This window comes from Python bivittatus, unplaced genomic scaffold (genome assembly GCF_059951505.1).
Source record: "Python bivittatus isolate LINGU-HERP-01145 unplaced genomic scaffold, Pbiv_v1 ctg000590_np1212, whole genome shotgun sequence".
NCBI classification, from domain to species: domain Eukaryota; kingdom Metazoa; phylum Chordata; class Lepidosauria; order Squamata; family Pythonidae; genus Python; species Python bivittatus.
The window spans coordinates 26594477-26608756 of record NW_028277086.1 but is presented as its reverse complement, the minus strand read 5'-3'; the positions used below and the strand labels follow the sequence as shown (position 1 = coordinate 26608756).

The 14280-nt window shown below is 37.0% G+C and overlaps 1 protein-coding gene across 1 annotated transcript in view; it reads left to right on the top strand.

The window, feature by feature from the left end:
* The window catches only part of CNBD1 (cyclic nucleotide binding domain containing 1), a 159391-nt gene extending 154654 nt beyond the window's left edge, over nt 1-4737 (top strand). The window contains exon 11 of the mRNA XM_088149275.1: nt 4666-4737. Coding sequence (XP_088005401.1) covers nt 4666-4737 — 72 coding nt within the window. The remainder of the gene's footprint in view (nt 1-4665) is intronic.
* Nucleotides 4738-14280: the final 9543 nt, after the last annotated feature.

Genomic DNA, 14280 nt, shown 5'->3' with positions numbered 1-14280 from the left:
CTTTTTTATTCTTGTCCACCTCCTTTATCCAAGCTGCATTTGTGTTGTATTTCTTTGGGTTGTCCCAGACCTGCACTGTTTCTTCTTTGTCAGGTGTTGACTGGTTCATTGCAATCTCTCCATTGATGGATTGGTAAAAACATTTCTGATTTGACTGAAATTGGAGATTCTGCCTGTAGTGTGCAGTTCGAGCTTTGTATCTGCTGATGTTTTTGGCTATGGCTGCTATTTGGTGCTTTATTATTTCCAGTACTTCTTTAATCTTCCTTGTTTGTAGGTAATATTTCTTGATCGGGTATTCTTTGGTCTTGTCCTTCAACTTCTTTTCTTTCATCTGTTCCAGCTTGCTTGCATCTGATCTTGGCATGTTGATCTTATTTTCCAACCTGACCTTCCATTTTGGTGGTGCACTGTTTGGCTTTTTTTCTTGTTTTTTGATTTTCCATCCAAGGTATTCAGTTATAACTGCAGCTGTGTTGTACATCAGTTGGTTTGTTTCTTGAAGTGAGCTGTTGCTTATATTTTATATTATAGTATTGGCATCTTTTAATACATGCTAGCTGTTTCTTTGTAACAAGCTTCAATGTAGGCAACCTTATTCTGCTCTTTTTGTGCTGTTCTAGATGCTCAATTATTCCTTGTTTCAATTCCTCTTGTTTTTTAGTTAGAGGGCTTTGTTCTTTCTGATGAGAAGGCAGAGGAGAGGATGCCTGTTTTGGGAATGAACGTAATTCAATAGCTCTGCTGGCTTCCTCTATTGCCGACTCCCCTTGGTTTGCCTCTGCACTCTGAGCAACTTCTGGCAAGGCTTCAATTTCTTTGCCCTGGGTAGACCTTTGCAACTCTTCCAATTCTACTTCAGTGAATACTTTATTTCATGTTATAGATCACCATTGATCTGCTAGCCTCTCTTCTGTTATTTCTGATTTTGGATGTTGTTCTTTCCAGAAGTGGTGCATTCTTCTCAGATAACCTCTTCTCGTTGGACTTGATTTGTAATAGCAGATCATCATTTTTTTCTTTTCAATCTTTGTACATTTGCGACAGGTAAACAACTTTTCTTCCAGTAGTCCTGCAGCTACTGTCCCTGGTTGCTCAGCCAACAGTCCTGAGTCCTGTAGCCCACTTGTCACCATATGTCCAGGAACTAAAACACCTAGCATGGTCCTTGTTGACCCAGGCAACAATTGATCCCCTATAGGTTTCTATAAATTACGTCTCACCATATTGTTTATGGGAGAGACACCCTTCATCTGGCTCCTCTGATGAGACCTGTCCAGTATGGTTGAACCTCTGGCATAGCTCTCATCCTCCTTGGAGCATGCAAGCCCCACAACCATGTCAAGGTAGTGCCTTTTATAAAGATATAAAAGGTATATGTAGGGAAAACAAGGGAAGGCAACAATCACTCTCAGAATTCCAAATAAAATCAATTTCATTAGCTTAGTTAAGCAAGTTACTTATTACATCCTTAAATAAACTTTTGGATTTCATGGGCAATTTTTCATAATTCAGCCAGTCCTATAGTCTTTGTGATATCTAAGTAGATTCAATTATTTGAGAAGATGATTCATAGTTTCCTGAGAAGCAATTTATTTACAAAAATTAAAGCTGCCCAAAAGGATCTCAGTCACCTGAGGGAGTCATCTTTGAACCATCTCCTCAGGATATAGAAAATTCCCTATTAGTTCCAGCAGGAAAGCTAAGTCTCTATCCAGTTTTGTGGTATACTATGGCATAGGATACAAGCCCAGCTGACTCTTCAGAATGGAAGTGTTTATTTAATGATCTCCAACAATAAGTAAGTATCAAAAACAAATACAAAGTAGTAAGAAAAGTCTTCTCAGGAGTAACAATTTTACAAGTGGATCTTAAGTAAGATTCTGAGAATTCAGTTAGAAGCCACTGATTATTACTACCTATTCATTAATGTATTGCTTATGCTGGATGCAATGTATTTCTATGCTTGGACTTTGTTTAGTTCCTGGTTTTGACCTTGTGTAATTTATTCCTTGGCTCCTACTTGTGCTAATTCAACACAGTACCCAACAGCTGGTTAAGATTAAGGCTAGCATGAGTCTGTCCAATGCAGGATGGCTTGATGATTTCTGCCTCAAAGCAAAAGGTCAGATGCAATTCTCTTTTGAAATTTTCCAGCTTTTGAACACTGGCTTTCATTTTTTAATTTTCTTTTTATGCCATATTAATGGAAGTTTTACAAATATGCACCTTTCTTCTAAATGTATAATACCCTTCTCAACAAGTCAGACATAACTGTTGTGGTTATTTTCTTTGATGCTGTGGATTAAACCTATTGGATGCTAACTAAGATATCATGATAATGTAACCAAATGCTGTTAGTTTGAATGCCAATTTATAATTTATCTTTCCCTGCTGTTCCTTTCCCCCCCGACATTCCCTGGACATCTATCCCCTCCAGCACTTGAGTTGATCCAATTTATACGTTAACCTATATAGAATTAATTTAGCTGTGTAAGCTTCCTAGTCTTACTTAAGATGTGGCAATGCTGTTAGAAAAATTGTGATTGGTAATTTGTCTGCTGCAAAGAACGTATGCTTGTCCAAAGAAGTAAATATGGCTGTGTATAAGAGATTGCTTCTGCCTACCTTGTTAGATAAAAATGAGTATTGGGTATATCAGGGGAACACAAGAACATAAGCAGTGACCTGCTGGACTGGACCTCTGGCCCATCTAGTCCAACAGTTTGTTCTCACAGGGACCAACCAACTGCATGGGGGAGCCATATAGTCAATCAGCAGATGGCCTTCAGAGGCAGCCAAACTGTAGTCAGGGACACTAGCCATTGATCTCCATGACTTTCACAGCCACTGATCCCCATGACAAGAAGAGAAAACTACTTAAAAAGCATATGTGCTGACAAGAAAATGAGGGGTCAGGAATCATGGAGGTTTGAAGGAATGTGGGCTGAACGCTAAGGTGAATGGCAAGAATGAAAAACGTTGTTTATTAATTTATTAGATTTATATAACTGCCTATCTTACATACTGTTGGATGGCTAACAACTGTAACATAGGAAAAAAATCAAGCAAGAAAATCAAGCAAAGTTAGTTGGTTCATACAGAAAGAATGAATTAGGATCAAATCACACAACAAATACAGTAAGGAAGTGTGAACGGATGAGAGGGAGGGGAAAACTAAGAAAATCTTGATTGGAACTGATCAACGTGACCCCCAAAAGGGAGAGGTGTGAATTTTAAAGAACAAAAGGAAAGCGTTGTGTGGATTTGTTGAAAACAATGATGGTTTGCAAAAGTGGAAAAGTATGGAGAGGTATGGCGACTGGAATCGCCATTTTATTTAGTTATATTTTTTAAATCTATTTTTTTTCTTACTATTTCTTATTCTTACTCAATTTCTGTGCTTTGCATAATGTTGCTTACTGTGAAAGAGAATAGCATGTTGGTTATGGGTGTGTAGGTGGTAGGATTAGTAATCATATTTGCATGGCAGGGGGAGGTGGCAGTGATAAAATTATAGTTGATCAACTGGTTTTGTATTCAAAACCATTGCACAAATGTCCTTCTTTGCCCAATTCTGCTCAGAATTAATTCACAGGATTTTGGTTTGTTCACTCTGAAATTCTGTACTTTCCCCTTTCCATTAAACAGCATACGATTGAGTCTAAAGTGGCTGACCCTGTAAGTTTCCACTTTCCCCTGCTTCTTTTCTTTTCTCACTTGTCACTTTCTAACTCCCAGCTGCTACTAGTTCCCTAGCAACACTGATCACCCCTAAAACTGTGTGACAGTCTGCAAGTTGTGTGTTCTTTTCTCCAGCCAGGGATGAGGCATGCATCCAAGAGCTGAACACGAGAAGTGTAGCACTTAGTTAGATTTTTATATAGGTTTCCTCTCAAAAAACAGATTTTGTCAAATAAAATTACACTCCTTTTTGGGTTTCTGTAAATATCAACAACAGTGCTCTTTCTTAAATAAATCTATTACTCTATGTCAGTGTTTCTGAACCTTGACAACTTGAAGATGTGTAGACTTCAACTCCACACATCTTCAAGTTGCCAAGGTTCAGAAACACTGCTCTATGTTATATATTAGGTCTAAAAGGACCTAAAAGGGTCCTTCATAATAATGATATATCCCTTTCTTACTTCCCCTGAAATCAGATCATTCACAACAGGCTACTCTTTTGTCTATTCATGGTAGTAAAAGTTTAGGATATTTTAGAAGTACTTCTTAAAGCATAGTCTAATTTATTCTTTGGTAATATAAAAAAGTTTCATTTAGCTCCATAATTAATGTACCTATTAACTACACTGAGCATACATGTGTATCTCTCAGTAAATGGTTTTGCCTTTTAGCAACAAAGATTAAATTGATAACTCTGTCTGTCTTATTGATGAAGTGAAAGAGACAGTTATTGCTGGGTCTTCCGAGAAAAACATATGTCTATGTTTTGGTACTATCCTTTTAATAAGGGGAACATTATTCTTATTAGGGAACAGTTATTCAGGTTTTTTTTAACGAGGTATTTTAAGTAAAAGTATATAAACTGATTCATGAAATCTTGGAAGGATTATAAAATTAAGTAGTTCTTGAAGTTAAAGACTAAATAATTGAGAAATAAATTGGGTTTAAACACTTCACTCTTACTCTGTTTCTTTGCAGGATGATCTCAAGCTTAAATATGTTAAGGACGAAACAGAAAAGGAATGGAGACACAAAAAGGTAGCCAAGTAGTGATTTCCACTGGGAATGCCCTTATCCAGCTCACCTTTCCCTGGCCTAATATCCACCAAATGGATTGGGTGAACATAAATGAGCCATGGTGGATGGGGTTGGTTGAGACAGGATAGAGAAATGCAGGTAGAGAGAGGGAAAGTCGTTCATACATAATAAAATATTGACTTAAGGTTCTAATGAATTATGGAAGTAAAATATTTATGTAGTCACAATGTTGCATAAGAAAAGTTTCAAAGTCTGAAGCAGCAGCTGGCTGGGGGAATTCTGGGAATTGAAGTCCACACAGCTTAAAGTTGCTGAAGCTGAGAAACGCTGGTCTAAAGAAATCATTTCAGGCACATATGTATTGTGTTCAGCAAATGAATTTATCTATCTATCTATCTATCTATCTATCTATCTATCTATCTATCTATCTATCTATCTATCTTACAGCAGCCTCTTTTTAAGGCATCCATCTGTCTATGAAAATTGAAAAAATTGAAGCATCTCCCTTAAAGAAAAATACTGCACAAATGCCCCATTTTCATGCAGTACAAGCAGGGGAAATGTGTGTTTCAGGCAAAAAACGTATACTTGTAAATAAGCAGGTGATATATATTAGGCCTGTGCACACTTTGGAAATGATTTAGAAGTGCTCTAGACTTTGGCTCATGTTCCTAAGATGTTTTTTTCCAGATTCATAGGCAAGCCTGAAAAGAAGATGGGCTGCTTTAATAAACAGTAGAGAGTGGCTGGGCACAAATCACTTCTTCCAATTCATCTCTGAAGCATATACAGTCATAATATATATATATATTCTTGAAGCATATACAGTCATTATATATATATATATATATATATATATATATATATATATATATTCTTCAAATGATAAAATTCTAGGAAAAAATAGGAAAAGCCTGAATTACTCATACTTTCTTTGTTAATGAAACAGCTGGTTAAAAATAAATGTACTGTACTCAGTACATAAAAGACATCAGCTGACAATTTTTTTTCCATAGAACTTGCATGTATTTTGACCTACATTTTCACAATTCTAGTGAGGATTTTTTCCATTTTACACAATATCTAGATTTTCCTCTGTAACATTAATAACTTTTAAGATAGTTATGCGTCTGAAAGCTTCTTCTTTGAGATAGTAACTTGACAGTTCCCATTACCACCCCAAGTCTTCAAGAGGTCACCTCATGTGGCAACCTTACCCTACTTTCATTGTAAGATAGGTGCCATGCTACCTTTCTGATGATTTAAAGGTAAACATAATGGAAAGGGCGGAGGAAATAATTTCTATATGTAACCTTCTGGTTATGTAGCTTAGAGGATTCACTACCGTATTCTTTGAGAGATAGACCAATCTCACAAGAGATATACAAAATCAAGCTTTATTTAAAGGAAAGAAATAAAAATACAGGCAGGCTTCACTTACCAACTGCTTTGTTTGGGGACCGCTCAAAGTTATGATGGTGCTGAAAAAATAAATGTATGACCATGAACGCATTTATGACCTTTGCAGTGTCCCACAGTCACATGATCGCCATAACAGCCAGTACATGTCGTCCTATGCCTAATCTGTTGTTTTTCTTCTCCCCCACCCCATAGAGTGGAGAGATTGGAGAGGAAGGGATTACAAGAGAGTAAGTAGGCACACAATGGGGATACACACTGAAAGGAATGAGGTGGTGCTGGCAGCCCCAAGTGCACACAGGGCTGGGAGCCATGAGTGCGCTATGCAAACAGCCTGGTGTATTCCCCATTGTGTGCTTGCTTACTCTCTTTTAATCCCTTCCTCTCTAATGAATGTAAATGCAAACATTAATTCCCTTCTTGCTAATTATCCCAGCACTGGGGTGAGCATTCCAAAGTGTGGGGGAGTGGGGAAAAGAAAAACACAGTCAGGGTCATGTGATTTCCCACTTAGTGATGCTTCACTTAATGACAGAGCTGCTGGTCCCAATTCTGGTTGCTAAATGAGAACTACCTGGAGTAAGAATCCTTTTTTTTTTTTTTACTTCAAATATTAAAAGGTAAACATTCAAGGTTAATGAGATTAATACCACATTGATAGTTTATGGTTCATTTTATAAATCAGTTGCAAAATATAAAAGGCAAATGCTATATTCTGGCCAGACTACAAGAGAGTTCTGGTCTGCTGCAAATAAAAGGGAATTAAGTGTAAAGAAATTGGAGTGGGATTCAAATTATATTAGAAATCAATGTATAAATTAAAGTCAGCATTAGGTTTTCCCTACCAACCTGAAAAATTGAAGGATATTACTGAATTTGTATAGAGAAATAAAAGATACACAGCAGAGAAAAATAATCTAATTTCTAGCACAGGTTCCTGGCTAGGCTTGTTACTTATTTCTTCAGAACTAGAATTCCCTTGAACTACATCTTCTTTCTATCTCAATTACCTGGACGCCTTCCAGATTCCTGGTAGATTCAAGCTTTAATCAGAAGCTCTATAGAATCATCTTAGTCCTGTGCTTTTCCTGCCTCATCAAAAAGCTTCTTCCATTTCCCCCTCAAGCTTCACCTCTGTCTTTTTAAAGGAGTAGATTTTTCTGTCTCTGGCAAGGGAGGAACTGAGATCTGATTACCTCTGAATGTGAGCTAGAACCACATTTTGCCTGTGGATGCAGAATGAGGATGTCTGTACTCTGAATGTTTGAGAATGCAGAGACATTAACAACAGCTTGCTTTTCTTTTTAAGGGTTACTGCTCAGCTCATTTATAATGGATTTAATTCATTTTTTTAATGATTATGCTTAAAAATGACAAATCGAATGTAAATAATTTTTTTCCTACATCTTCTTTTCTTTGATAGCTCCAACTGATACTCAGTATCAGCCTTTTGGGGTAGACCAGATCAGGAAACAGACCCCACTGGAAGCTGAGAACTATACTTTATTGAGATAGACTATAATAACAGAGTCTTCCAAGTCTGATTGTGCTTTACCTCTTAGCCCGGTTATATTCCAATGAATCAGGGAGGAGCCTAATGGAGTCTCTTCCAAATACTCAGTGTCTGCAATAAGCAGTGGTCGCAGTGCTTTGCGGTTGCCAAAATTCAGCTTGTGGTACCAATCCCATGTACTAATGGCATCTGTGCAAGATGGTCCTCTCCAGTTGCTCATAGAATGTGCTGGTTATCACCACTTGAACATTCCTTTTGTCTTTTAAAATATTGTTTGGGATGAAAGCAATACTCAAATTTTTCAGAAGAACTGAAGTTTGAATAGCAGGTAGGCAGTTACCCTATATTATTATTAGGCTGATAATGGTTACCCCTAATTCAGGTATGAACTACTGCAGTGTGTTGTGTCATGGGCAAAGTTTTAAGGATAGCCTGAGAACTACAGTTAGTTCAAACTGTGGCAACTACATTGTTAATAATTCCTAGTGATGGGATCATGTGTTATGTATCTTGGAGGAACTTTTTGGTCTTGGTTCATTTCAAGCCTGGTGGTAACCTATAAAGCCTGTTGTGCCCTGTTGTTTTTCTTGTTGTTAACTCTTTCTTTGCCAGTTCACTCCCTGCCACTGTTTTATATGTTCCCAAAATGCAGTGACATACATATGGTCAGCCAGGGAAAAGTGCTGGGCGAATAAAAGAGGAGGTATCTTGATCTTGGCAGCAGTGATGGGTTTTATCAAGCTCGCAGTATCTGAACCCTATAGAAAGCTGCAAAAAGCCTTCCATGGGAGAAAAATAGTTCCCTAAGATGGCATTCTGAAGCCTTCTTATCAGGTTTTCGGGCGAGCTTGCTTCTAGATCAAAGCTCATTTGTGATACTTGCTTCTGTAACTGATAATTTTGAATTATGAGTTATTGCTGCACTTATTACTTCTAGTGGGGAGCTAGTACTTCTCTTCCTGAGGTCAAATGATTTCCTTGATAACAATCAAAATAGTATGAGTAATTAAATGTAAGGGCTGAGCTTCTAGCATAGTTTGTTTTTTTTTTCAATGCCTACTCAAGTGAATAGATTTATTGAGTTCCATGAGTGTTCTGATTTTTTCCCTAGATTTTCAAATATCACAATACAGTTTAACATCTATTTAATATCTATTTTTAGATAATAAAACTAGAGCTCAATACTTAATGATTTTTTTTCTCTCACTGCCAGGAGATGATATTGCAAGACACACTGTTCTATAATGGAATTAGACCTGGGGTTGGCAAATGGGCCCACGACCATCTTGATAGATGAGCACCAAAAAAAGCATCAAGCATATCCATGTGTTGCTTCTTTTAGAAGATGTCTATGACTTAACATGCAGATTCCATAAATGAAAAGAGTTTGCTTTTTGTTCCTCTCACTTTTCCCTGCCTTTAAATATCTTTAGATTTCTTCCTTCTCCCATCCAGTTCTTTCAGTAACTCAGTATACTGTTATTCGTTTCTTTTCAATATCTATTCCTTTCTATAATTCCTGCTGATTGCACATATTTTCTTTTTTTATTACAGTTTTAAAAAGAATAAGGAATTTAAATACAGTGCATTTAAGATATTCTAGCCTTTGTGATAATTTTTCAGTAAATGATGGGATACTTGTGGGACTTCCGAATCACAATAAAACCTCTCCATTAGGTAATTAAGCTTAAAATACAATAGCAAAGAAAACAATAGAAAATATTTAAATATTATGCAGTAATATGAAGTGTTTTAAATTAATAAAGTGAGACATATTCCTTAATTTAAAAGTTACTGTAGGTGGAAAACACAAATAAATACAAAATATGGACTTGAAAGCTACAAATGTGGGATATAGTCAATTTATCATTTTTTATTTTTTTCAGTCTTCATTTTGTTCTGTCTGAATTTGCATCAGTCTTCTCTCCCCCAGCTCCCCCAAATTTTAAAAAGACTACATGACAGATTATGGACATTTTTGTGTGTATCTCACCTTGTGTGTGTGCACACATGTATGTGTGTATTTGTGTATATGATTTTCCCTAATATCGTAATAGGATATAATGATATCATATATTTCATATAAAAGGATAGACAATTTGGTGCCTCTCAAACCTTCAGTGAATTTTTATTTGGCAACTTTACATAAGTTGAGATTAATATATAACTGCATTTCTGTTCTTTTAACTGTGTTGGATGAATACATTTCTCCCCCATCTCATGGGCTAGGTGATCAATTAGTTGAGCCATCAAAGGAAGGTTTTATTTACTTAATAGATTGATCTCAGATCATGTCACCAATTTGCTTGAGCATGAAGGTAAGAAAAAAAGGAAAACAACAAAATATCAACTTCATTCTTCTTACAGGCAAGTAAACTATATTAAAAATATCCAGTATTAGTTCCAAAATAATTCCTTTCTGATAGGCAATTTGATGCCCCTCAGATCTTCCTGTAATGTAATTCCTATAATACCAGACCACAGGTTACACTGGTTTGGCTTATGGAAGTAGAAAACCAAAAGGGCTGAAAAATGCCAGTTTCTTAGTTCCTGGTATAAAGAATATCACTGGGGAATAGATTCTGATTGTACTAACAGCATATATTTTAACTCAGATCAGATGCCTAGATGATAATGCTACTTTTCATAGCAGTACAGTATAATTATAGAAGAGAAGGTAAGGTTTTTGACAGTTGGAACTGGGCTTTCTTATTCAAAGTTTTGGAAGGTATGAACTTTGGAGAGAACTTTATAAAATGGGTAAAATTGTTTTACACTTCACAAAAAGCACAAATAATTGTTAACAGAGATCTAACAAAGCCTTGTGAGATACAAAAAGGAACAAGACAGGGATGCCTGTTCTCTCCTCTCCTGTTTATTTTGGTTCTTGAAATACTGAATTGAGATATAAGACAAGATGAGAGGATTGTGGGAGTAAAGTTTAAAAAAGAAACTTATGAATTAAGGGCTTTTGCAGATGACTTGGTGTTGGTTTGGGAAGATCCTTTAAAGGGAATTGAAATATTAATGGGAAAACTAAAAGAATTTGATGTATTAGCAGTTTTAAGATTAACAAACAGAAGACGAAGATGTTAACAAAAATAGAAAAATAGAACAGAAAACAGAATTGATGAATAAAATGGGTTTTAAGATTGAGAAGAAAGTAAAATACCTGGGTATCACTATGACAAATATGAATTGAGTGTTATTTCAAAATAACTATGTTAAGACATGGAATGAAGTTAAAAAAGACATGTTAAGATGGGAGAAATTACAATTGTCATTGCTGGGGAGAATTTCTGTGATAAAAATGAATGTCTTGCCTAGGATGATGTTTTTCTTTCAGACAATACCTTTCTTAACAACTTAACAACTGACGCACCATTTGAACAGTGACAGAAGGATATGTCTAAATTTGTGTAGCAGGGGAAAAAACCACAAGTTAAATATAAGGTGTTACAAGATGCAAAGGAAAGAGGAGGATTAGGTTTACCTGATTTGAAATTGTATTTTGCAGCTTGCTGTTTGGTTTGGATGAAAGAGTGGGTGCTGCTGAGAAAAGGAAGGACATGACCTGAGATTTGGGTGGCATGGAGGTTTGTGGTATGACAAAGTCAAGGTTAATGTGGATTTTAAAAATCATTATGTTAGACATGCCATATTGAGAATATGGAATAGATACAAACCCAGATTGTGCCCAAAAACACCTTTGAGGCTCTCAGCGCAAGAAGCATTTTATAGAAAAGGAATAACAGGCAAACACAAATGGCTAATCTATCGTGATATACTAGAACTTTGTCAAGGGGAATATAAAATAAAATTGAGAGAACTGATGGCAGAGGGATATAGTTGCCAATAGTTTTCTTATCTACAGTTCTTAGAAAGATTTAAAGTAGACAAAAGAGTTTATGGTTTTGAACATTATAAGACTAAGCTTGAAACAGAATTGTGAACAAATGATCAACATGTAATAGCTAAAATGTATAAACTTCTATTGAAATTCGAAATGGAAGAAGAACAAGTGAAAGAATGTATGATAAAGTGGGATAAAACTTTTGGTTATAATATATGGTTGGAACAATGGGAAAATATGTAGTTGAAAGAACTAAAATTTACATTATGTCATAACCTTAAGGAGAATTTTTAGAAAATGATGTACCATTGGTATATGTCACCAGAGAAATTGTCTAGAATGTTTAAAGGCACTTCAAATTTATGCTGGAAATGTGAACAACAAAAAGGGACATTTTATCATGCTTGGTGGATGTGCAAAAAAGCTAGAAAATTTTGGATTCATACACTGATTCAGAGGATTTTAAGGATTAATATACAATTAAGACCAGAGGTCTTTCTTTCAGAATTGATGGACAAACAGTTGGAAAAAAGTCATGGAACTTTGTTTTGGTATATGATAACTGCAGCAAGATTATTCAACATTACTCACAATGGAGGAATGGTTGGTGAAGATGATGGAACTTGCTGAGATGGCCAAACTGATTTCTTTAATCAGAGAAATGACAATTGTTGTTGTTCAGTCGTTAAGTCGTGTCCGACTCTTCGTGACCCCATGAACCATATCGCGCCAGGCCTTCCTGTCCTTCACTGCCTCCCTGAGTTTGCTCAGTTTCATGCTCATTGCTTCAGTGATGCTATCTAACCATCTCATCCTCTGCTGTCCTCTTCTCCTTTTCCCTTCAATCTTTCAAAGCATCAGGGTCTTCTCCAAAGAGATCTCTCTTTGCATTAGGTGACCAAAGTATCTGAGCTTGAGCTTCATTATCAATCCTTCCAATGAGCAATCAGGGTTGATTTCCTTTAAGATTGACTGGTTTGACCTCCTAGCAGTCCAGGGGACTCTCAAGAATCTTCTCCAGCACCACAGTTCAAAGGCATCAATTCTTTGGTGCTCAGCCTTCTTTATGGTCCAGCTCTCACAGCCATACATTACTACTGGAAAAGCCATAGCTTTGACTATGCGGATCTTTGTCGGCAAGGTGACGTCTCTGCTTTTTAATATGCTATCTAGGCTTGCCATAGCTTTCCTCCCAAGGAGCAAGCATCTTTTAATTTCATGGCTGCAGTCTTCGTCTGTGGTGATCTTGGAGCCCAAATAAATGAAGTCTGTTACTGCTTCCATTTCTACCCCTTCTATTTGCCAGGAACTGATGGGTCCAGATGCCATGATCTTAGTTTTTTTAATGTTGAGTTTCAAGCCAGCTTTCGCACTCTCCTCTTTCACCCTCATCAAGAGGCTCTTTAGTTCTTCTTCACTTTCTGCCATTAGGGTGGTATCGTCTGCATATCTGAGGTTATTGATGATTCTCCCTGCAATCTTAATTCCGGCTTGTGATTCTTCCAGCCTGGCATTTCTCATGATGTACTCTGCATATAGGTTAAATAAGCAGGGTGACAGTATACAGCCTTGTCGTACTCCTTTCCCTATTTTGAACCAATTGGTTGTTCCATGACCGGTTCTAACTGTTGCTTCTTGGCCCGCATACAGATTTCTCAGGAGACAGGTAAGGTGGTCTGGTACTCCCATCTCTTTAAGAATTTTCCACAGTTTGTTGTGATCCACACAATCAAAGGCTTTTGCATAGTCAATGAAGCAGAACTAGATATTTTTCTGGAACTCTCGTGCTTTCTCCATGATCCAGCGAATGTTGGCGATTTGATCTCTAGTTCCTCTGCCTCTTTGAAACCCAGCTTGTACATCCGGTAGTTCTCGGTTCATGTGTTGCTGAACCCTAGCTTGTAGGATTTTGAGCATAACCTTGCTAGCATGTGAAATGAGTGCAATTGTGCGATAGTTTGAACATTCTTTGGCATTGCCCTTCTTTGGAATTGGAACATAAACTGACCTTTTCCAATCCCGTGGCCACTGTTGCGTTTTCCAAACTTGCTGGCATATTGAGTGCAGCACTTTAACACCATCGTCTTTTAGTATTTTAAATAACTCAGCTGGAATACTGTCATCTCCACTAGCTTTGTTGTTAGCAATGCTTCCTAAGGCCCACTTGACTTCACTCTCTAGGATGTCTGGCTCAAGGTCAGTGATCACACCAGCATGGACATCAGGGACATTAAGATCTTTCTTGTATAGTTCTTCTGTGTATTCTTGCCACCTCTTCTTAATCTCTTCTGCTTCTGTTAGGTCCCTGCCTTTTTTGTCCTTTATCATGCCCATCTTTGCACTAAACGTTCCTTTGATATCTCCAATTTTCTTGAAGAGATCTCTAGTCTTCCCCATTCTATTGTTTTCCTCAATTTCTTTGCATTGTTCATTTAAGAAGGCCTTCTTATCTCTCCTTGCTATTCTCTGGAAATCTGCATTCAGTTGCTTATATCTTTCCCTTTCACCCTTGCTTTTCACATTCCTTCTTTCCACAGCTATTTGTAAAGCCTCATCAGACAGCCATTTTGCTTTCTTGCATTTCTTTTTCTTTGGGATGGTTTTAGTTGCTGCCTCCTGTACAATGTTACGGACCTCCATCCACAGTTCTTCAGGCACTCTCTCTACCAAATCTAATCCTCTAAATCTATTCATTACCTTCACTGTGTATTCACAAGGAATATGATCTAAGTCATACCTGAGTGGTCTAGTGGTTTTCCCTACATTCTTC